This window comes from Colias eurytheme, chromosome 10 (genome assembly GCF_061535395.1).
Source record: "Colias eurytheme isolate Ceu_HAF_F1 chromosome 10, ilColEury1 Martin Lab GWU primary, whole genome shotgun sequence".
In the NCBI taxonomy this organism is placed as follows: Eukaryota; Metazoa; Arthropoda; class Insecta; order Lepidoptera; family Pieridae; genus Colias; species Colias eurytheme.
In genome coordinates this window covers 8,205,288-8,230,887 of record NC_142989.1, presented here as the reverse complement: position 1 = coordinate 8,230,887, position 25,600 = coordinate 8,205,288, and the positions used below count along the sequence as shown (strand labels likewise).

The window sequence follows — 25,600 nt, the reverse complement described above, 5'->3', positions numbered from 1 at the left end:
TTCGCTAGTTTGATATAAATACACTGTTACTGAAAGTAAAATAGTATTTTATATTTGTATTAATACAGTAAATTTTTGCCTGAATTTAATAATTACAATACTACCACAAAATTAAGGTATGCTTCTTTAATTTTTAAACAAGATTACAGATAAACATAGTTAAATTTGTGTTAAGTATATAAATTATTCCTACTAACAGATATAAGGGAAAATAAGGTATTAATTGCTATAGAATTGACTAATAAATATTAATATAACTTCAATAATTTGAGCATTTAATTTATTTTCTTTATAGAATAAGCAAACTTTATGTAATATTTTAAGTAATATTGCAATAAAAAACCAATTTAAATACACGCTTTTTATTTCACATCTTCGCTTTGTACACAAAATATTTATAGAATACAAAGTAAACAGAGCTTTAAACCATACAATTGAAAACAACACAAAATATGAACAAATAAAATAGTTTTTTGAAACAAAAAACATTCACAAACTTGTAAAACATTCCAATAATAATTTATATCTTCCGTTCTGGCCGCTTTTCTACATATATTATAGTAACATTTATTTTACTGGCTTGAATAAAGGTGCTTTTCCACCAATAATGTGTGAGGATGTGAAGCGAGGAATGTATTTGTAAATAAATAATAGTATAGCGGGGGGGCTTCACTCCGAAGTTTAGGCACAGAATACATAATAGTAGCTAAACGCTACAGAACGGACACTCTCCGCCTCCCGCCAAAATTAAACACTTACCTCACCCCGCACGATCAGACATAAAATGGTCCGCATTTTTCTGCAAGGATGATACGCAACGAAGATTGACAACATTAATCAAATTGACTTAAAGTATTTTTATTATTTTGGATTTGGGATTATCGTTTTTCGTAGAAAATGGTTAGATATTGTGTTGTTTACGGATGTATTTCATCAGAAAAACGCGAATTTTTTTTTTACGCTAGTCAAAAATGTGCCAACCATAAAGCGTTAACACACACATTTGCAGTCTCTACAGTGTGACTGTCAAAACGATGATTTTGTATGGAGTGTCCGGGGTGTGCCTAAAGTTGACTTTTGTTAGGGAGTGAACCTTCTGTACGTAGTAATATTATATATGTATTCTGTAGTAAAGCTTCAAACGCTAAAGGCTTTAAACTTCTAACTAAATGAACAATATGATAGGTTATTTACAAACACATTCCTCGCTTATACATCCTCGCACATTATTGGTGGAAACACACCTTTAGGCATATAACTATTATAAAAAAGTCTATAAGATTACGCTCAACAGTTAAAAAATGTAAAAACTCTTATTATCAAGTCACTGGGCTTTAAGTTATTGCTTCTTATCACAAATTGAATAATAATTATTGGTATTTGAGATATTGGCTTCTAATACCAAGAGTAATTTTATTTTAGTGTCATATAGGTATCGAGATATGTGTGGAAGTTATTTCTTTCTGAAATATTGCTGGTTTTTTAATACATATAATATATTTATAAAAAAATCATTTGTTCAATTTATGACAACAAATATATGAGAACATATGGAAAAGTAATGTTAAATTGTATGACATTCTGTAGAATTTGTAGATCTTTTACATTCAGATAATATTTTTGGTATTTTCAATATAGAATATACATAACTTTTTTTTTGTAATTATAATTTATATTTTATGTAAAAATCTATTTGTAAGTCTATGCAGGTCTTTGCAATTTTAGTTTACTAGTAATAAACAGGTTTTTAAATTAATATTTTATGGACCATTTGTCTATTTATATGTATTATGCATGTACTTATGTCTCTAAATACTTAACAGAAACAGCAATAGGGTCTACAAAACACGGTAGATTTAATGTTGCATTAGGCACTCCTAAGTGTTATTCCCTGATGGTTGATTATCTTGTTCATTGTTTCAGCATTCAAATTAATTATCCTATTACACAAAGAATTTAAACAAATAAAAAAGATTCAAAACATTTGAGAACCTCCTCCTTTTTTTGAAGTTGGTTAAAAAATAACAACTTTTTCTAGTGGAGTATACAATTACATAGTATTAAAATATAGAATTTGCAGCATTTTTTATATGATATAAATAAAAGAAAAACAGTAGGTTTTTCTTTTATCAAGCTGAAACAATCACTATCTTCCACCGGGACATAACCATTCAAGTGTTTGTAGGTATATTGTTTTATTTTATTTATTATTATTTTTATTTATTCGTTTTCCTAGTACAGCATTCACAAACAAAACGCTAGCGCTACTTAAGTTTTTCCAATTGATCCATGAACCAAGGCCGACCGGACGCTCGCTGCGTGAGTATGTCACAACCAGTTTCAGTCACTAGAAGTGTTTGTTCAAACTGAAAATGAATAAAAAATATAGGAATAAGTTAGTTAAATAACTAAATTTTTATAACAATTTCAGCCCTAAATTGAATATATTATCTACTACATATTATTAAATTAATAAGTTTCTGAGATTTAGTTATAAATTATTACATGTATGTTACTTTATAAGGTAAACAGGTACAGTGTTGAAATTAAAAAAAAAAATAATGATAGAAGAGCAATTAGAAATAATAAAAAAAATGTCTGCTTACATTTGCAATAAATTGATAACATTTTAAAATTGTCTAAAATTCTTTAAACTTAGGGCCGATTTTTCAATGCTTGGATAAAACTTATCCGTCCAATAAAGTATTATACGATAATATTAAAATGTCACGTAAACTGTCAAATACGGGCAATAAGAATACGTTTTTAAAATGGTAGTTTTATACATTATTCGACCAATAAGTTTTATCCAAGCATTGAAAAATCGGCCCTTAGTCCAGTTAAAGATTACTTAACAGAAAAATAGGTTTTATCCCGGAAATCCCAAGGGACGGGAAATACGGGCGATTTTCTATGACTACGCGAACGAAGCCGCGGGCGGAAATAGGTTTAGAGACATTTATTTTTCAAAGAATTTTACAATTCACTTATTCTAAAGTTTCACAGTATTTTATAAAGTTGTACACCTTGACAAAAAAAATTAAAAAATTTGCGGGTGAGTGGAGATTATTTTGTGCAATAATATCGTCTTATGACGGTATGGCTGTGTTCGTGAGGAATGTTTACACGGATATAAAGCAACTAAATGTGACATCGATTACATGAACTAAAATAAATATTAATAGTAAGTTTATTTAAAAATTAGAGAAAATAGTAATTTAGTGTTGACTTAGCTATTTAAAGTAATTTAATTAATACAATCTTGTTTTTTTTTTTATAATATGTATAAGTATAATAATTCACAATATGATGTAATGATTTTTAATCTTTATTTTAAAATAATCATAAAATATCTGTGGTGTTTGGTATATACCTCGTAAGTGCAAAAATGGCCATTTTTTGTTTTTTGGCCATCTATACTGATAAAAACGTCCTCTTTCGTTTGGTCTATGTCACATAAGCCTATTGATAGTAGAAATACCTTAAATAGGTTGTATCAAAACCACTTAAGTACAAAAAAAAATATTTTTATTTGATACAAATATATTAACCCTTAAATTGTCACCCCTAGATAACTTGTGTGTATAATGTCGAAATTTGGAGGATGTGTTGGAATTAGGATAGAAAAGAGGAAAATGAAAAAAAAAATTAAAAATTTTATGTTTTTCTATGGTTTTCACTATGTCACATAAAACGGACATTGCCAATTATATGTACATGTTAGAACCGTCACATATAACGGACATTGCACATTATTCCTGCAACCGTGGTACATGAATACAATACACATTTTCAGCTCTGTAATTCAAAATTGTTATCAAATTATAATAATGGACGATCTAGTATAAGTTTTTCAAACATCTGTCTTAAAATATTGGTTAAAACTTTAACGATATCGTTAAAAATAATGGATTTTAAAAAACGACACTACCAAAAATCACAGCCTAAGAATATGCTAAGAATGGGAAAAGAAATAGTATTTCATAGCCTGAAAACTTATCTAATACACCAAGAAAGTCCTCTTCCCATTCACTAAATTGTACAGATTGAAATGTGTTTGCTTGATCGTATGCAAAGAAGTCGTATATACCATGCCTGAAGTACGAAAACAAACACAAAATTTAATTCGCTTTTTTTGGATTCTTTGACTTATTATCCATTTGCTGCCAGTTTTTTAATTTGTAAGGTATTATTATTTAAATTTTCAAACATTGGGTGATATTTCTGGTAAGTAGGCTGAAGAACTACTGAGAAGTAGGGAAGATTCATCTGGCACCGCATGTAATGGCTGTAATTCTGCAGCAACAATATTTTGTTGATGGTAAAAATTCTGAATTTTTGGGTCTTCATTGTGTCTCAAATCAATATGTCGTATTATTCCGGAGGTATGGTGCTGGGGGTAAATGGTTAACATTGTTGTCATAGTGAAATCACTCCCGTAGGTCTACATTTCCTTCGAAATCGTCATCTCAACTCAATATTAGACTCTTCAGCTTCCGCCAGAGGTAGTGAGGGAATTTTTTATTGATTGCCAAGTCATGCTACTGTAAAACATAATAAAAATAGAGAAAAATATATCAAAATGAAGACGTTGAAAATGGAGGGCCTTATTGGCAACGTCCGTTACATAGGACATGTGAAGAATACCCTAGTGTATACTCCAAGTTGTCAACGTCCGTTTTATAGGACATCATAAATAAACTAAGATTTTTATTCCAAATATTGTAAAATATGTAAAAATTATGTCAAAATACTATACTTACAATCGTATTCTAACTAATAATATAACATTATAAGCAAAATAGCCAAAATACTTACAGTTATTACCAATTTTATCAGGAGAGTCAAAAGATCCGTATTTTGCAAGTTTCAAATGGTCACCATTCGCGACTGTACTTCGCTTCGCTAATGAAACCTGCATGTACGCGAAGGACATAGCTAGTACCTTCCCAATATACCAATTGGAAATGCCTAGGTCTACTGTAACAGCGCCAGCATGTGTGTAAATACTATGTCCTTTAAAACGGACGAAATCAATTTAAGGGTTAATATAACTTAACATAGACTTGTAAAACGAATACTCAATCAACGAACGGCCATTTACAACGTAAGAGCACTTAACATAATTAGACCAAACTTGAATAATTATTATCATCACTTAACTTATTTGTACCAAATCAAATAAAATTATTTGTTAACTTAACAGGTCTTCTCTGAGTTCTCCCTTACTTAAATATAACGTTATTTGGCACATAATTTAAATGTTCAGACATTAGGTCTCAAGCCTATTATGTATCTATAAAGAAACATGCATGTGATGCAAGATCTCGACTTAGTGTGTTCAGAAACGTTTACCAATCTTTAAATCGATTTAAAGATTGGTAAACGGTAAAAGCCAAATAACGATACCTACATGCACAAGGTTTGATTCTTTGTCTCTTCAAATTCATTCTTTCATGTCAGATTAAAATAGATTTAGAAAAATCGGAGCATAAGGCAACATTTCACTATGAAACTAAAAGATAAAAGCTGTTTGTTTACAGATTCCAAATTTAACTGCATCTGTAGCCTTTTATAAAAGAAACTTTGGACTTTTAATTTAAAAATCCGCAAAGTTACTACTAAACGAACATTCCATTATGTTATGTATGAAGGAATAGCTCAAAGAGGTACGGATGAAATCGCATCATGCTTATGGCATTTTATTAACCGTTTGGCAGAAGAAGTAGAGTAGCTTATTTTATATTCAGTGTTTTCCAGGTCAAAAACGGTATAATATCTTGCCTGTTAAGCAGATATTGAAAGATTCATTCAAAAAAGAAACAGCACCATCTCCGTTCCCCGAGATAAATGAAAATGACCAGCAATCGCCATGATGTAAAATTAATTAATGAATCTGCCTTCTTTCCATTTTCGAAACTATTGACTAACTACTCATTTTATCAAAAGAAATACTGCAACATATCTGTTTTGTCAAACTACATTTGGTTAGAACTGTTTTTTCTGGTTGATGTATGAAAAGTCTAATGACGTAGATTTTAAAATACTCTTTGAGTGAAAATGAAGAGTTTCTGTATTTCTGGTTTAAGAGACCTGGCCCAGTAGACAAAGTAACAATTACAAAACGATAACGAAGTTAGAAATCGCAAAAATGTATGGGATTGACATACGCCGCGTTAGATCACGTGGTCTATCTAATGTCAATCCCATACATTTTTGCGATTTCTAACTTCGTTATCGTTTTGTAATTGTTACTTTGTCTAAGGCCCCTGAGAAAAGATAGAATTCTCCGAAGTGGCTTTGCCATTGGCCTCTAATGAGCCTATCAATATCGATGCTCTGAAATTCAAAGATATCTTAGATCTCCTGCCAATAAGTGATCCAATTTATGATGATTATTTCAAATCATTGTCTCATGGTCCGACTAGAAACAATCTTATGACTTTCAGTGACGTTTTACAAACAAATTTTATTTGACTGGATCCAGCTCGTAACTATTTGCAGGGTAAAGACATCTTCTCACAAGGAGAAGACATGAGCAGTATTCACCACGCTTGCTCACTGCTGGTTGGTGATTTCAGACCAAAATCCCGGCCATCACGATGTTTTCCTGTTATTAGAAATGATGATGTTTTCTTGTTATAGAAGATGTATCTCTGGTTATTAGAGAATATACTTATGCATCCGAAAAAGACACATTGGTACATGTCGGTTGATGGGATCGATCCCGCAGCATCTAGCACGGCAGGCAAGCGAACTACCGTGACTTCTGAACCACACACACACACACACACTACTTTTAGGATTTTACTTTGTAGAGAGAGTATCAGAGAATTGCATACTGCACGAAAATCACAATATTTCCTGGCTTTTTTATGAGTACTTATTTGTGGCAAATCACACTCCTATTCGTTTTTATATATGGTTAAATCTATTTGTATGGAAGACGTTTCCCCATAATATTTGTTTTTGAATGTCTGTTTATGTCTCCGTCGAAAAAAAAAAAGAAAAATCCTTTCCATTAAGGTAAAAATAGGAATAAATACTAATTAAGAGTACAAATAAATATGCTCTAATCCACTTAAGTACACACGTTTTAGACATTTTCACATTTTTTCTTTTGGTACAAACATGTTAAGTAACAATTACTCTTGAACTAGAACATTTTTTTTATTTTTTTTGTAAGTGTTCAAAACTTGAACATAATAGACATTTAAATATCATAAATTTGTTTTACTCAAGTGTTTATTCCGATCTGTAGCAACAGGGTAGCAACCGTGAAAACTTTCAAACGCTCATACCCAAAAATCACCATTTTGCACTTAAGTGGTACGTACCAAATACCACAGATATATACTTTTTATGTTATATTTAACACTTTAAATGAACACTGGAAATAAAATGGTTAGAAACCACAGAACATATAAAAGAAGTTAGAATGGCAATAATTCGCCGTTCCTATAAGAACCGGAGTCGCCTGTGGGCGTGGCCAAGTCCGCGCAAGTCTAGGCCTTTCTAACCTCTTTTATATGTTCTGTGTTAGAAACTCACTTGAGCTGATCTCGAGCCGTCAGCAGTGACTGCAGTCCACTGGTCCGGCCACTGCTCGTCCCGCCAGCCACCCTCGTTGATCATCGGCTCTATTGTGAAGCAATGTCCCGGCTTCATCACACCAACTGCCTTGTTTTCTGTAATACGATTTGTATTTAATACATTTAGCATAATTTGTATTGTAAATAATATATAATGAAAACTTAACCCATTGAGCCCCGAACGGCCCGATCGGTCCACGACACAATAGATTTTCTATTGTGTCTGTGATTCCGGGGCCTGAGTTATTAATTATAATGTAAATAACAAATAAAATATAAATTATGGTGTGTCCCTTAGACACATAAAACTTGTGCAATTATTTTTTTATTTCAAGCAATAAAATTCTATGTTTGGTAAAACTCTTACACCTACATTAATAAAATAACAATAATTATGAATTTAATTTGCATGAAAAGATTTAACAAAAATTTGAAGTTTGATATTTTAGTTATTGGGTCAATCAATTTTTAAAGGTCCCGATCATAATTTTCTCGTATTTTTTTTTTAACTTAATTTTCAGCATTTTAAGTACTATTTCATTTAGAAGATAATTCTTCGTAGATTAAGATTATATAGGCAGCAGTGATGTTGATTACATACATTTGTGGATTTAACTTCACGAACATTTGAACTATTCACGGGAAATAATGTCCTTTGGACAACTTACACAATAGTACTTTTTTAAATGTTAAATTCCCTTCAGAATTAAAATAAATTCTTCTAATATTAAATAATAAATAATATTTTGATATTTGTTCTATTTACACCCAAAATACGAAATATTTTTATTAAAATTGAAACGAATGATGTCTTTTGAACAACCAAACAATGTTTCATATATAAAAAAGTTTCAGTAAAGCGGAAATAGTGATATTTTTTACAAAAAAACTATTAAGGCGAGCTTGTTACGTATCGTATTATTGATTTTACTTAATTAAAATGAATTGATTCTCGATATAACTGAATGAATGAAGTATAATGTGATTTTCATATGGGGACATCTTAGTCGTCTTGATTTTTGAAATGTTAAAATTACAATTAAACTAGACATAAAATTGCGTAATAAAAATGTGTTCCCGAAACAGCCGAGTAATAAACAAAACATGAACTATTTAACTGTTAAAGTATAAGTTTTATATAATTATTGTCCTAGGGACAACCAAATTGTCCATGGTACAACCACTTTGGTTGGCCAAGTGACTGGTTGTCCGCGGGACATTTTTAAAATTTTGACCCGCCAAGCAAATACTATTGTTATTTTATATATTAATCTCAGCTCACACTAAATTATAGACGAAAGCGCATCTCGTGTAGTATAATTGATAACAATGCATCAAGTACTTATGTTTTAATCACAGTTGTCTGACGGACTGACAATAAAGCCACCCCACACTCACCAACGTTGCTCGGACGACTGTTGCCGTGATTTTATACAAATCAAAATGGCGTTTGAGCCCGACAGTTAATTATTGTGTTTAGCTTGTTGTTTAGGAATCTACCGCGCCATCTGTGTTTTGTTTTCATAACTAAATTACGGTTGTCTGTGCCATGTAGATGATTTATGGGGACAAAAGTAAAATGCCTGAAAATCGTATTATATCCAATAAAAAAAAAATATTTGTATGTTTTTATGTCAATAATCATTAACTGAAACAAGAAGTTTATTTGGTATTTATGGTCGTGATAGTATGTGTTCGTGATGCGAAGTTTGTTAATGCATTGTAGCTTGGGGACAAATGTGATAGTACTGGAAAATTGCATTTAGTCTCTGGACAACCATGAAACTACGCACAAATTAATAAAACAATTAAAATTTTGTTTACAATAATGTTAGAAAATATTAAAAAGAATATAATTAAAACCAATTTAACTCTTTATGATTTCATGTTTATTAATTATCGTTCAGGGACATGATGCGTGTACCGTCGGACCATTAAAAGTTGATCGACCCTATTAGTAAAGATAAAATAATTAAAATAACATAAATAGTTGCTTACTAGCATAATGAGGAACATTCGGCGCTGTATGGAATAGCCTATGTATTCCATGACCACAGTATGACCTCACTACACTGAGTCCATTCGCCTGTGCATGTTTCTGTATCACATTTCCAATTTCCCTGTACTTCTCTCCCGGTTTAACGATAGCTATCGCCTTTTGCAAGCATTCATATGTGACCTGAACTAATTTTTGAGAGGATTCCGGAACATTCCCAACAAAGAATGTCTCATTCAGATCACCGTGGAAGCCCCTGTGATAGACAGTTACATCTACATTGCAAAGATCACCGTCCTGCAATAAAAAAAATGATCATGTATAAGATAAAAGGAGTTATTAAAAGTTACTGGACATTTTATTTTAAGTAATTAAATTAAAATACTAGCTGGAATCTAATAAAATATGATATTAATATTACCAAATTGCATACAGACCTGATCAGACATTTTATTGTGAAAGAGTTACAAACATTCATACAAACTGCTGGCAAAATTTGCCAGGACAGCCAATAAAGTGTACTATAGAAATAATATAGGGAAATTTTCAATGTATGAAATGTTAGTTAACAATGAATTAATTCCTTTCCAAGTAACCATTTCAAATGTTATTTTTTAATGACTTATATCAATAAGGTAAACATCATTAAATAATATACTGTTATAAAAATACCTGCAAAGGACGGGTGTCTGGGATACCGTGACATATAACCTCATTAACAGATGTGCAACAACTGTTTGGAAAATTGTGATAGTTCAAAGGGCTCGGATAACATTCCCGTTCAATGCATGCTTCGTGAACCACTCTGTCTATTTCATCTGTAGTTACTCCTACACCACACGCTCTGAAAAATTATTTCATTAAAGTAGGGTTCCCATATATTTTACATTGCAGGAACATGAAAAACCAATGTTTTACAAAGATAAATATTGGCATATTAGTCTAAATAATCTGTTATCAATAAAAGTATTTCATGATGGTTTTTTTTTAAATACACACAAATTTCACTAAGACAATTTAAAGATCATGTTACTTATAAGTATTGTAAATTTCCCTTAGAATAATTTGTAGTGCTACTAACTTGGCTGCTTCATCAAGCACTTCTCTTCCAAGGCGGCAGGCAACCCTCATGCCTTCTATTTCTTCGTCATCTAACACCTTTATTTGGCCGGAACCTTTAGCAGCGTTTTCCGATGCTGGAAATCCCGTTGGATGGTCGGCATAATCCGGGCGGCCGATGTTTGGCGGCACAGTACGCTTAGCTCCAGGTGGGTATGGCCTCAGCTTCCCCGTAAACGGATAAGACGGCCAAGGATTATATTCTCCGTTAGATGCATCTGTATTTTCACCTTCTACAACAAAGTATCAATAAATTGAACTTCAGTGCTAGTCACCGAAACATAACCTATAAACACTCACTCGCTAAAGTATGGATGATTTTGTGAGTCTTCCATGATTTTTTGAAACAGTCTTGGTTGCAGAAAAAGGAACCTTGTATCCCTAATTTCACGCAAGTAGGACATTGCAGCTGTGCATTCGAAGTACAGCCAGGCGTTTCACACATTCCAATTGAAGCCATTTTTCTTAACTTAATTGATGGATAAATAATATTATATTATTACAAAAATAACTATGAATCTGTGAAACAACTTGAGTTGTGACTTGTGAGTTGAGACATTGACATTTGACAAAAGTTCTAAACATAGACTAAACATCAAAATATCTTCTTATATATAAAAATGAATCGCAAAATGTGTTGGTAAGCGCATAACTCGAGAACGGCTGAACCGATTTCGATCATTCTTTTTTTATTATATTCCTTGAAGTACGAGGATGGTTTTTATGTAGAGAAAACGTAAATATTATGTACCACGGGCGAAGCCGGGGCGGACCGCTAGTAGGTAATAAATGTCCAAATTACAAAAGATAATATTGTCGATCGATAACTAAGATCGATATGTACCTAAAAATATAGTTTCAAATTATAACAACAAGTAGTAGTTGTAACTTGAAAAGGGTATACGTACATTTTTTTTGTCGATCAACTTCAGGGAAGGTGGTCGGATCTCAATTCAACTGTATTAGTCAGTTCAATAAAGAAACGAATCTTCAATGGCGGCCAAAGCTGACTTTGACAGATGGTAGGATCATCAAAAAAGAAAATAAAAATAACGTAAATTGATAATTATTTTATTAATTATTTCAAATTGTTTGTTGACAAACTTTTTTGTTATTGTATTTGTGTATTTATATGAATTATCATATTTACGTATACAGAATGTAATAAAATCCCCATAATACTTGTAATAAGCCCATAAAACTGAACAACTTTTCCCAAAGAACATATTTTGTCAAATTCCAATAAAACATTTAGACCGGGAGATACTGACACAAAATTTCGAGTCATTTGTAACAGGATGGCGGTTCTACAGGGGTCTTAGTACGCAATGACAAAAAGAAAAATGCAAGCTAACTTTTGCACAGGTAACCATCGTCGTGCAGCCATTTACGAAAATCGCCATGCCATACTTTTCGGACGATTCCAAATGGTCGCCATACCGCCGAAAATCTGCAAATTTTTTTTATTTCGCCTATCTTTTTGTACCAGTATTGCATTTGGCTTTTTGGAGAGTATTTGAATACTTGTACCAAAAGAAAATAGATCAGTGAAACAGATTTATGCATAATGCCTACGAATATAGAAATTAGAAGATAATGCCTGGGGAAGCCCCTTACCCCACTAGGGCACATGGGATTTCACTTGTATGGGGATAATACGAACACAACATTCAGCAAGTTTACTAATGCACGCATACATTACGTGCATAAAAATAATCCACATTTAAAATTACAGAAGACAAAAAAGGACTAACTAGACTAGGTACTTAAACTTATTCAAGGGAATATTACGTAATTCACAAACTGATTCAGAATAATTTAAATAGGTACGCTCATAAAAAATCAATACATATAACAATTCGGAAGTTTCCATTTTCTATTGGATTAGTTAATACAAATAAAATTATAGAGTAAAAAAAGTGAAATGATTAATAAAATAAATCTACATATGTATTAATAATAGCTTCTTATTTCTGATTGATATACCTATATAAAGGATCAAAGCAAAATGATAAAAGTAAATGCTGTGAAGCGGCCGCGTTATATTCACAGTAACGTAACTTATAATTAGTATGTAACTAAAAAAACTCAAGTATTACAAGAACAAATAGAGAATATTATATCTGTAAATGGTGTCCGCTCGCATGCGTTCTCGCTCACTCTCTATCGCTGTTATACTCACACAGTAAAGACTGCACAAAAATATAATTGAAATTATATTTTTTTTTAATCAGTTAGGATTCGCTTTCCGAGCTACTTGACGCACCGAGTTATCGTTAAATTCGTTCGGTTAAGTCCCTGTTATTTTGTTGTTTTCGTTGATATTGTTGAGTTTGATTGTTATTTGTTTGCATTCCGTTTGATTGCTTAACAGTGTTTTAAATTATTTATTTTATAAATATTTTTGACATTATTTTCTCCATTATTGGTTATTATTATTAATATTAAAAAAGAATTAATTATGTATTATGTAATTATTTCCCACTTAAGACATGTGTTTTATGGGCACCGATTCCTTTACCTTTCCAAAAGAACCAAACAAAAAAAATATGTTTGAGAAGTTGTTTTGCCCACCGTACCATAAGTACCCGCCGCTATTTTCAGATCTATTTTCTATCTGTTCGCGTTATACTGAATTATCGCTGGAAATGTAGAATTTATTCTTACTTAATTATTTTTAATAATCTATTTTTCAATACTACATTATATAAATACAATATATTATTATAGTTAACGTAGTTACTATTTAGTAGTGATGTGGTATAGATAAAATATAGTACGGGTGGCAACCCTATCTGTCAGTGGCACGTTGAAATGTGGCTTATTAGCCTGAATTGACTTCAGTATCGCCCTTGTATCGCCATTCGCCATAGATATCGCGTTGCTGTTGTCAACGGATACCAAAAATATCGAAAATGCCGTCGTGTGTCATGAGATATTGCACAAATTATACAAGCAAAACTTGTAAACGTCAAGGAATAACATATCATTCGTAAGTTTACTATTTTTTCTTAATTATTTGGACAAATTAAATACATATAAACAACTAGTAAAATAATATTGTGGCGTCAGAGAAGAATGAATGCAACAACAATATGCTCATTCTCAAGAGCGAAAGAGATAGACGTCATTACTATTTTTTTTCGTTTATGATGGCAATAGAATAGAATAAGACAACTATTTGCCAGTGTCTCATTACTAATTAATTAATTATTGATTAATTAACGCATAATGAACAGATAAGTAATTACCTGTTGGCAGGTAAGTATGTACTAATGGCGTATGTATAATAATTGGCGTATGTGTTCCGTAAAAGATTTCATTTTCACCTATAATTTAAACGATCTCTTCAAATACAAAATGTAAAATGCATATTGCCAAGGGGGCTTCAATAATAAAAATCGAAAATTTTTGGGCAATTGCAAAGCATTGTTATTTTTCAACTGGTCATTTTTTGGATGTCAAACATCTAACTATAAGCGCAAGCAAAACCGATTTCTGGCGTGCCAAGCATACCGTGGCGCCCGTAGGTGGCGCCGCACCGGGGCTATAGCCTATAGTCACAGTATTACCATTATTTCCTACAGTAAGGAATCGCCTTTGATGTCGCGCGATGCCGCCGCCAGCGTAGGTAATGACGCTGCCACACGAAAATACGCTAGGGTTGCAACAAATGGGAAATAAAACAATTGTGATTATTAATATTATGATGAAATCTTTATTCATATGTACATTCAAAATAATTGCGATTATTAAATCTGATGTAATTATTTGTTCATAAATATATAATTACAGATATTGCACTGCTAAATATTATTTACCTACGTGGACACTTTATTGCACGCCTCATAAGCGAAGCGTTGAGGTGGGTACTACTGTCACTTCGCGCAAAACATCTGATTTTTCAAACTTAAAATGTCTTTATGTATCATACATTGCACTTGTAAGATAATACATACACACACATATTGAGAAAAAACACTATTTTTAACGTTCATGATATTTTTGATGTCATTTTTGTTATTTAAACTAGTTAAAAAACAGTTTAAAAAAGTTCTGTCTTGGACGTCCGTGTGTCTGTATGTGCGGATCCTTTTTCTTGTTAACACGATAGCGACCGAAATACTTTACTAATCGAGTCTTTTTTTTTCTCTTACGCTTGAGTATGCTCAGGAATAGAACCCTTTCATTTTTCAGGGTCTGATTCGATGTGGTTTAATTGTTATTAAATAAACAAAAATAATAATTTAAAAAAAATTATGAGGCGTGCACTTTTGGATTTTCCAAATTATTTTTGGATGTTCTTAATTGTATATTATAACATTTAACTAAGTAATGCATTCGCATTGGGATGTACAATCTGATTAGAAAATAATGAATACAACATATATACATAGATTTGATTTTAATTCAACAGATACAATTAATACAATCTTTCTGAAATATTGTTTCCTTCTGGGATTTCAATGTAGATTTACATCCGTAAACCGAACAGTTTGTGCGCGCCATAATAGAATATGTAAGTACCTATGTATAATAAAATTATTACACAGAAAATACGACTGCGTCATCCTTTCGCGCTAGGTAAAGCAAACTAAGCGTGTTTGCTTTACGCGGCCCGCGTCGCCCGACCCCCGCCAGTTCCCCTCCGTTTCTCTGCACAAGTACATTCGTCGCACTACTGTAGGAAATAATGGTAATACTGTGCTATAGTATTATGATGGTATATATCAACGATATAATATAGGTAATAGGGCGTAGATACGTTATCTGCGCTCACGATCACGAAGTGCCACCATAAATTCGGGCCAAATGGCCCGACTTTAATTAGTCGCTCCGGAAGCGTCGTTGTACTTGGTCGCGTCTTGTCAACTCTCGTCTCGTGTGTGCAAGCACTATTCTGTACAAACTATTTGACAAAGATTTCTATAAGTCAAAGGATCACTCACCTATAAGTATTACTGTTTATTCAATGTTTATTTGATATTTATTAAACAATGTCAAATCACTAAGTATTGCTCACTATACGAGTGCGACAGAGACAATAAAATATCTGTCAGATGGATATGTATATCTCTTTTTTTTTTCGTATAGAAACTAGCGTGCCATCTCTTTCTCGACTTTCAAATGCTATACGTTTGACATTAAATTATTATGTTTTATAAGTGTGCGTAACCGGAGCCATAATTTTTCGAATGTATTACTTTAGTTGTTTACTTTGTAGTTACTTAGTTACTATATTTAACGCATCTATGCCTTTTATATTAAGTATATTGTTGGTATATATAGGTACATTATACATAGTCAATACATAGTCTTTATACAGTAGTGTTTTCATTAAATTTATCGTACCATGGACCTATAAAAAAAGACGGACGGAATATCGCCTAAGCATTCAGTGAAGCCTAGTAATGGCGGCAACTCATCCATGTGTGTGTGCCAGATTGATTGTCAGATGCAGTAATTTAATTACCCCACACTTTTGTATTTTTATTTTTCAATTTATTGTAGATTTTATGTGTACTGTAACTGTTAGAACTTATGCATAAAAGTAATTACTATTTAGCTTGGACGAATCAACCACTGGACGCGAAACTAAAGGAAAATGTATGAAAACTTGTTCAACCAATATTGAGGGGAGGAGAGGTAATGTCAGTTTATAACCAAACAAATAGGATATGACATAAAATGTTTCCCTGTGGAATGTAATCCTCTGTGTTTTTTTATTTTAAATTGTACTGATGCGACACCATTTAAGCACGCAAGACGGCATTTTAAATATTTTTAGTGAAACAGAGACCCGGTTAATCAGTCGGTAACTCATGACGTAATGGTGGCCGACTAGCTTACTATGATGAGAGTGTGTGCGTGTTCATTGTCTACATGATAGCTAGCTTACTACGGTGGTTTCATTTTGTTTGTTCGTAAAACGGCGTCCGTCTTTTTTATAGGTCCATGTATCATACAAAAATATAATGTTGATGTTTAACATCTGCCAAGTAGACTTGCAAGCTGCTGTCAGACAGACTGTCGGACATTTCTCGCGGAAGTTTTCTTTGGACAGGCCGCAGGCGGTCTTAAGTAGACGTCCCGTGTCCGTGACGGCTCACATTTTTGAAGTAAAACTTCTTTAGGCGCGACTAGGGAGTAACTCAAATTTTTTTTCTGACGGAAGTAACGCTGTGTAGTTTCCGCCATTTAAAAATAATAATTCTGATTGGTTGTAAGTACATATATGTCATATACTACACGCTTCTTGACTTATACGCCAGCTAGTGGCAAATATCATAATCAATTAGGATTATTTATTTTAAAATTTTCAAACGGATCAATTGTGAATAGCAAAGTGAATGAAAAATTCAACAGTTTTAAAAACATTATTTTAAATTGCAAAATTTTTTGAAAATCTCTAAATATACTTGTTTATTTATTACTTTTAAAATAAGTAAATTAAAAATAAATTTTCTGACAATTGCGACATTTTATAATATTCAATAACAAGGTTATATTGACATGTGCGTTTTACTTCAATCGCGCGTAAAGGTTACACGCACACACTTTTTTTTTTAAATATTCGAATTGAAATATGCACTTACAAATAAAAAGGTTCTATGACTGTTTACGATAAAGTTCTTGTCAATATTTTTTATTTGGGTACCTTTCACCCAACCTTTTATTATTTACTTATTTATATAGTTACAACCACAGACATAGATAGACTACGCAAGTACCGCGATCTGTATGAAAACCAAGCGTGTCATATTTTTTGTACTGACCTTGACGCGTTATGACGTCACGAGCGCTTTTTAGTGATGGTAATTTCATTTTACGCTAAATCGATTAGGACGCCACTCGCGCGGCGATTCTAGTATCGTCCTATCCCATCGAAGTAAATCGAAAGAAATCAGATCAAACTAGATCTATGTCTAAGAGGTAATTAAATAAATGTATCGTAATCGATTACTAAATCGATTCAAGACAGAAAAATGATAATTACCATAGACAGAGGAATGATAAAATAAATTTATAAACCTTTTAATATTCTAACAAGTAAACTAATGTGTTTTAGCTTTTTCTTACATATGCCCATTGAGTTACCGTGTACTACGTACTAGAGAGGCCATCGAAAGAAAGTAATGAAACTGTCAATCAATCAATCTTTATGTCCCGTTGCATCAATCCATTTTTCTTTTATGTTCGGGTTACTTGGAAAACTGAAAAAACAAACATAGTCTAAGCAATAAGGAGTTTTCTTAAAAAACTCCCAAGATGACACTTTAACTAATGGCGTCCATGTCATAATATTTATTTTTAGTACCTTTGTATTAAAATACTTAAAAGTTCTAGGTCAAGTCGTATTAAATGACAAAAAAAATCTATGCCTTTTTTTCTGAAAAATTGCTCCTTCAAATTATCATTTTTCTGTTCGATTATAAAATCGATTAGAATCGAGAACTGTTGCATCAAATGAACATCACTAACCACAAAATTGGACAGAAAAATGAGAACAGAAAAATGAGAAGACGCTATTCATTGCTTGTTATCATACGACTCGATCTTTACCGTGCCAAGTAAAAGCCGCAATGTATTCCGAATCATTTCGTATGATTTGGTATCCGTGTTTGTCACGATCGTTTTCCACAGATATTCTTTATTTGATTTTAAAATAAATAGTGCATATTCTGATTAGAAAATTACTTACCGGTGGAAGGAAACATCTCTGCTAACTCGGCCACTCACAGCTGTGGAGTTTCTACAGTTTATAACGGCGTAATTCGGCATTTTACTTTATTCAGCTTCACGTCTTTCCTTGGCGAACTGCAAGCGCGGACTGAGTGTAGGCCAGCGTCAAGTAAGTTTCATAATCTTAGTTTGGACACGGGAAGTACATACACTCGCTTAGTCTATCTTGATACATGTCTGTGGTTACAACAATATGCGCTAGAGCCAGAACCGTCGTTTCAGCGATGTTTTAGGGGCCCGTTGCCTTTTCCTCAATGGACTCCTAAACCACTTAACCGATTATAATAAAATTCGCACACCATGTTCAGTTCGATCCAACTTGAGAGATAGGATAGTTTAAATATGAAGGTACCACGGGCGAAGCCGGGGCGGACCACTATAAGTACAATGAATTAAAAATATGAAAATCAATGTAAGTATTAATTTATTTCTAGATTTCCAACAAATGAACTAAAGTGCCACCAGTGGGTTGAAATTGTCCGCAAACAGAGAAAGGAAGAGTTCTGGAAACCAAATAAATCAAGCAAAATATGCTCCATTCATTTTAAAGACGAAGACAAGTACACATCTGACAAGGGAAACATATATTTAAGAAATACTGCGGTTCCTGATTTGGATGTAATTTATAACATAACTACCCACTATTTCCGCGTAAACATAGATATTGTTCTCTGTCAGGCAACATGTTTTTTGTAAAGTTTGCATTTTCAATTTTTATAGTCGCTGCATATTTTTTCTTAATTACGGAAAAAAATTCCAGTTACCTAATGCACAATCAATATCTGGCAGACCTAACAGTCTTACTCAAGAAAATTCGTCTGATTTTGAGTCATTCTTCGATACCCCTCAAAAAGCTGCACGAGTAAGTATTCAGAATATTTTTTTATAAATAGGAAGAGAAGAAACAAAAGGTTACAAAGACGTATAGCGCATTTGAGTCAAATATTACGTACATAATTGTGCTTGCGGTCAGCCGGACGGCTACCCGCAATGCGGCTACCCGCATAGTGCGTATACGCTCTAAGAATTACATATTTGATGACTATTAAATGAATTGAGTCTGAACGAAAGCACTATTAGATTATTGCATAGCATATTCGCAATTACTTCAGATTTTTATTCACCAGATGTGGATAAATAATATTATGTGAGCCGATTCTTTCAAAAAACTCTGGCACACCCAAAATGTATTGGGCAAGTTTCAATTTCACCAGAATGAACTAACTGCGTAAGAATTTGATTTATAAAGAAGAGAATTAATGAAAATTGAAGTCAAATAATGATCTGCACTCTTGTAGTTGACTGGGAAAAAGACAGGTGGATTTCGCCAATATCGGCAAAGTAATTGTAACAGAAGTCTTTTAACTGCGTTTATTGAGGACTGGAAACTTCCTGTAGGATATGTTTGCGTCGCAACTTTTCACGATTGACAATTTGAAAAATCCGAAATGTTTTAAAATAACATGTGTGATAGAGAAGCAGAAAAGCTATTTGACCCCTATCACTTGTTTCTCTTAGGACGCTGCACCTGTACGCCTATATAATATACTAGCTTTCCGCCCGCGACTTTGCCCGCGTTTTCAAAGAAAAACCCATTCCCGTAGGATTTCCGGGATAAAACCTATCCTATGTCCTTTCTCGGCTATCAAAATATCTCTATACTTACCAAATTTCATGCAAATTGGTTCAGTAGTTAAGGCGTGATTGAGTAACAGACAGACAGACAGAGTTACTTTCGCATTTATAATATTAATAAGGATTAATAGTATGGAAGTATGGACTATAGCCAATTTTATTTGTCATTTTTCGCACAGCAATTGAATTGACATGATTCAATTATCGTAATTTTTCTCTTTGAGGCGTCAAAGAGAAAATCATAATGTAATGTGCCGTTTTTGTTGATCGAATGTTGTGTTCGTATTTGGTAACCTGTCTACACCTTTTTACCTATAATATCATTGCTATTAACTATTAAGACATGCTGAGACAGAGACAGACAGAGAGATACAGAGGCGCTGAATCGATCCTATTCGTAAGTTGGATCGCAAAGTATCTTCTTAAAACATAATTGGTATCTACCCGTTCCGTATATAATATTTATGTAACTTTTGATAAGTCGTTTTATGTTTCATTACAGATTGAAAATGATACCGACAATTTTGTTCAATTTAAACTCGTTGGAGGAACATTGAAGATAAAACCGAATATAAATCCTCATAAATTCGACTGTCAAAAGCCGTATGAAGAACGTAGTCGAATGGAATGTGGACAAGTATTAAACAAAGAGGTATCATCATCTTCATCTAGTGAATCGCTTTCGCGTGAGCGTTTTGAATGTGATAAACGCATTAAAACAGAGGATCCAGTACCAGAGGTTAGTACCTACTTTTACAGAATAAGTACTTACAACACAAACAAACATGAAAATATTATTAATAAATACAGTTAAGTAAGTAGTTAGAAGGCGTGGAAACAGCAAAAAATTCACTTATTTTACTAGTTTTGACTCAATTTTCCATGTATATTGCAGATACAAAGCTAATAATACTAGTTAATTCAGAGAATTTTAAACATAGGCAGTTTATTAAGTCTGTTGAAATATTACAAAGAAATTATAGCATTTATTTAAAGTGAAGTCCCGTGTCCCCTAGTTGGGTAAGGGGCAGATGCATTATGCTGTTTCACTGATCGATTTTCTTCAGGGGCAAGTAGGTGATCAGTTCTCTGTGTCCTACCTGCACATCGAAACATTTTTTTCTTCGTTTCCACCGGGAATCGAACCCTACGCTCACGCGTCAACCACTGTACCAAGGAGGCGGTCAAAATAATCTATAATATAGTACATGTTCAATTGATTTTCTTGTGAACTAAATCATTACATTATTTATTTTGTTTAAATTCCAGACCCATAGTGTATATATAAAAAGATCACCCAGTGACGACGAAATGGAGGAAGACAACGATGAAACTATAACAATAGAGACCAGTGTTCCTGGTGCACCTGAAAATGTATCTGTAAGATTAACTTATTTCACTAGTTATTACTTCATGTTTGAGCCTGAATATCCAATAATTTTTTTTGCATACATGTGTCTAAATAACAACATGCTATTAAGTGTGAACACGGCAAATTATTACCTACTAGCGGTCCGCCCTAGCTTCGCCCATGGTACATATTTCGCAATAAAAGGTAGCCTATGTTCTTTCTCAGGGTCTAAAGATTATCTGTGCCAAATTTCATCAAAATCGGTCCAGTAGTTTATGCGTGAAAACCATACATACATAATTACAAACCTTTCCTCTTTATAATATTAGTATAGATATAGATTTAATTGATTTTAACAATAACTTTATCGTTTTCTTTTCAGATATCAATTTCGGAACCGGTTGATGATGGAAATCTATCAGATTCTGTGAGTTTATACCTATTATGAATTTGAGTGTAGGGAATAGGTATAGTTAACACAAAGGCATTAAAGGGCCGAAATTTAAAATTGTTTAGTTATAAGAGCCTATGAGCCACTCCATCCCCTCTGTCGTCACAAAATTCGATTCAATAGTGCCTTCCGTTGGTCTCATTAAAACATTGTCCAGTTGTGAAGGCGGTTTTTAGGTTTTTGTCCAAAAATAATTATTTCTCTTAAAAAAAAGATACCGCTGCTATTATTCAAGGCAATTTTTTTTTTTCAGGATTTAAGTTGTTCTGATGTAGATGAAGCAATAGAATCGATAAAAGCATCAATTATGCGTAAAGAGTTAAAAAAGAAGTCGGAACTGCTCAAAAAAACTCAAAATAAAGTCAAATCACTTCAAACAAGAAATCAAAGGCTTTCAAAAAAAGTTGCTTCCCTTCAGACTATTGTGAAAACATATAGAGAGGGAAAATGCTGTTGTCATGCTAAAATAAGCGATGACAGTGACAGCAAATGATCTTACTATACTATTATGTATATAAAAATAAGTCGGGTTTTCCTTCCTGACGCTATAACTCCAGAACGCACGAACCGATTTCCACGGTTTTGCATTCGTTGGAAAGGTCTCGGGCTCCGTGAGGTTTATAGCAAAAAAAGGTGTTTCTGGTGGCGAAACGGAATTCGCCCGATTTGCTAGTTAGGTAATAAAATATAATAATGTGGAAAATAGCGCCATTTGAAGCACCACCTTAAAGAAAAAAAAGAGCGCGTGTGCCGAGCACACATGTCAGATATGAAACTTCTTTGGCAAGATTAGAAGATACCAAAATCGTCACCTTACTCCATGACGTGACGTTATTGCATTGACGCGACCCTAATCTAAGAAGAGCCGAAAGAAGAAGTTTGACTTCTAAACATTTTCATTCATCTTTGACTTGTTTATTTTAAAAGACTTGCGTAAAATGTCTCTTGGCCAAATATAAGGTCTATCCTGATTTTTTGATATAAGTATACTAGCGGTCCGCCCCGGCTTCGCCCGTGGTACATAATATTTACGTTTTCTCTACATAAGAACCATCCTCGTACTTCAAGGAATATAATAAAAAAAGAATTATCGAAATCGGTTCAGCCGTTCTCGAGTTATGCGCTTACCAACACATTTTGCGATTCATTTTTATATATAAGAAGAAGATACATATTATATTGATTGATTGATATTTAATACTAAAATGCAAAAGTATAATTTAAATATGTAGGTATAGGTAATTTATGTTATATGCACATTAAGCATTAATTATATGGCGAAAGAAACAAGAAAAGAGAGTTAAGTTGCATTACTTACTTTTACCAAGCATTCGAAAATGTCATCTTTTAACAGATTTATCGTTAAGTTCGTAGTTGAAAAATATGTTTACATAGATTTTAGCACATAATAGCTGATACAATACTGTATGAATTGGGGGTTTCCCAGGATGTTTTAAAACAGCATTATTTCCAGTGAGGGAAAGAGACGGCACGGCACTAGACGACTAGATGATATAGCTGACATTTTCCAAACTGGAATGAATACTGCTTTAATACGTCATGGTAACCACACCACCTGCGGATGTCAATCTACTTTAATGTTTATAATAAATACTATTGAGTTCACTTAAAGTGTAGTTTTATTCAAAAAAATTTGTACTCTACAGTATAGCGTACCTATTACTAAAACTTCGGATAAAGGTAACTCCACTTCAATCATTTTCTTATTGGTCTGTAATAACAACAAAAAAATTGACGATATCTTCAAATTAAGTAACTTAATAAAGACAGTTTCAAATTTAAGGTGAAATGGTCTTTGTGCGAAATTCAAGCTAAAGTTTCAAAACATATTCTCGACTATACATATTGTGAAAATGTTGATAAAAAAAATATAGGAACAACTTTTCTACATCATTGTAATTTTAACTTTTGAACTTGCGCTTTGCCGAAGCTTGCTTTTAAGTTACATCGAAAAGTATTTGTCATGAAATAAGGAAAACAAAATAAAACTAATTTCTGAAAACGTGATAACTTCCACATTATTTCTAAATGTTTATAAAGGTGAGGGGATACATTCAAATCAATCGTAATTCGTAACTTATGGAGCCTTGAAAATTCCTACTTCCTGTGTTTCAGGAAGGTTTCAGGGTATTCTACAAATAATTAGAAGTAAATTTGAAAAAAACACTTACCATAGACTAAATATTTATGAAGGCGATTCAAATAACCGTCTGGTAAATCCGTGGACCTGATAAAAGCGTTCCTGGCGTGAATATACCAAAAATTAAATCCAGATATCAAATCTTGAGTGTTCATTGCACAATCAATTAATAAATTTTAATCACAAAATTCCATCAATACGAAAATTTTACAACGAATCTCAAATGCGTCACTATGACGTTTGGTTTCGTTTTAAAAGTGGTTCTATTTTTGTTGTGTTTATTTCCTTCCAGTAATATCCAGCAAGCCGCAGCCGTGTATAAAATTGTTGATAAAAGTTTGTATTTATTAAAAACGGATAAATTTCTGGACTTATACAGTTGATTTTAAAAATAATAACGCTTAAAAATGGTCACAAACTTAGTTACTGATGCGGGTAATAAAAAAAGATGTATGTATTTCTAACGGCAGTTAACAAAAGTATGTAACACAAACTTTACGCCCTTTGAATAAATTGAGTGTTATCGATTTGTCCATTGATAAGATTAGATGATAAGATAGATGAATCACACAATAGAGACAATTCCGAGAAAGCTTGTAAAATTGAAGATTTACATAGGAACAAAAATAAAAAAATAAACACGATTAACAACAAGTTCTACTAACTGGGTAATTTGTATTTTTAATTTTGCACGACTCATGATGCGACGCATTATAGAGCTTGATCCGATCGAAAAGATAAACTTAGGTAATAAAAAAATCTCGGTAACTATAAACTCATGCAATATAGTTGGAAATATTTTTATAATAACGCTTCAATTAAACAAAATATACCGGCGCAAAGCCGGGGTGAGCAGCTACTTGATAATTAATTTATATATCACCTATGTTATCATAATTATCTATTAACAATTCGAGTATCTTACCATTTAGGTAGATAAATGTATTTATCTCATCGAAACGAACGCGCATCGCTCACATTACCTAGATATCCATGTACATTGTTTCACGGATCGATTTTCTTTTCGGGACAAGTAGGTGATCAGCTTTCTGTGTCCTGCCAGACCATGACCAGTTAAACAGATGTATGCATAATGCATCTGCCTAATACCCCACTAGACGACCCAGGACTTGAGACTTCACTTTTTATATAGGTACATTGTACATTCGGATATTGTCTTTAGCTGCAGTATAAAGGAGCCACTGAAGGGTGTTTAATGCTGAGCAATCGCGAGTATCCGGCCGACCACCGACAGTTGAGACTTGCGACGCTAATTTTCCGGCGCTTGACAAAGGAAATGCAACGGGCATTTCAAACTTCTTTGTGTTTACTCTGAAACTTTAGTCATTATAAGACAATTGTAGGGTGGGAAGAACCAATTATGGCGGTTTAATGATAGCTGCTATTTGGTTACGTGTGGGTAGAGTTTTAAACTCGTGAAGGGAACATTTACATATTTAGCTACCTAGGTATATCGTATCGTACTAATAATATAAATGCAATAGTTTGTGAGTATGTAGGTATGTACTAATGGATGATTGTTCTCTAATAC

General features: G+C 32.9%; 2 protein-coding genes across 5 annotated transcripts; one reads left to right on the top strand and one right to left on the bottom strand.

Moving 5' to 3' along the window:
• Positions 1–346: 346 nt before the first annotated feature.
• Positions 347–24,392, bottom strand: LOC149905314 (methionine aminopeptidase 1). Of its 2 annotated transcripts, none has more exons than XM_090106660.1 (6): positions 24,080–24,392; positions 10,670–10,940; positions 10,261–10,432; positions 9,591–9,885; positions 7,552–7,688; positions 347–2,366 (listed from the first exon to the last, which is right to left on the bottom strand). In XM_090106660.1, the coding sequence occupies exons 1-6, from the start codon at positions 24,201–24,203 to the stop codon at positions 2,265–2,267; spliced, it is 1,101 nt and encodes a 366-aa protein (XP_089962786.1). In that variant the 5' UTR covers positions 24,204–24,392; the 3' UTR covers positions 347–2,264. The 2 variants fall into 2 exon arrangements, with proteins under 2 accessions (XP_089962786.1, XP_089962785.1); XM_090106659.1 differs by lacking the exon at positions 24,080–24,392 and adding an exon at positions 11,008–11,257.
• Positions 13,573–23,519, top strand: LOC149905315 (uncharacterized). Of its 3 annotated transcripts, XM_090106661.1 has the most exons (7): positions 13,573–13,699; positions 18,885–19,068; positions 19,211–19,312; positions 20,588–20,824; positions 21,355–21,465; positions 21,819–21,863; positions 22,141–23,519. In XM_090106661.1, the coding sequence occupies exons 1-7, from the start codon at positions 13,623–13,625 to the stop codon at positions 22,378–22,380; spliced, it is 996 nt and encodes a 331-aa protein (XP_089962787.1). In that variant the 5' UTR covers positions 13,573–13,622; the 3' UTR covers positions 22,381–23,519. The 3 variants fall into 3 exon arrangements, with proteins under 3 accessions (XP_089962787.1, XP_089962788.1, XP_089962789.1); XM_090106662.1 differs by lacking the exon at positions 19,211–19,312; XM_090106663.1 differs by lacking the exons at positions 13,573–13,699; positions 18,885–19,068 and adding an exon at positions 18,697–18,862.
• Positions 24,393–25,600: the final 1,208 nt, after the last annotated feature.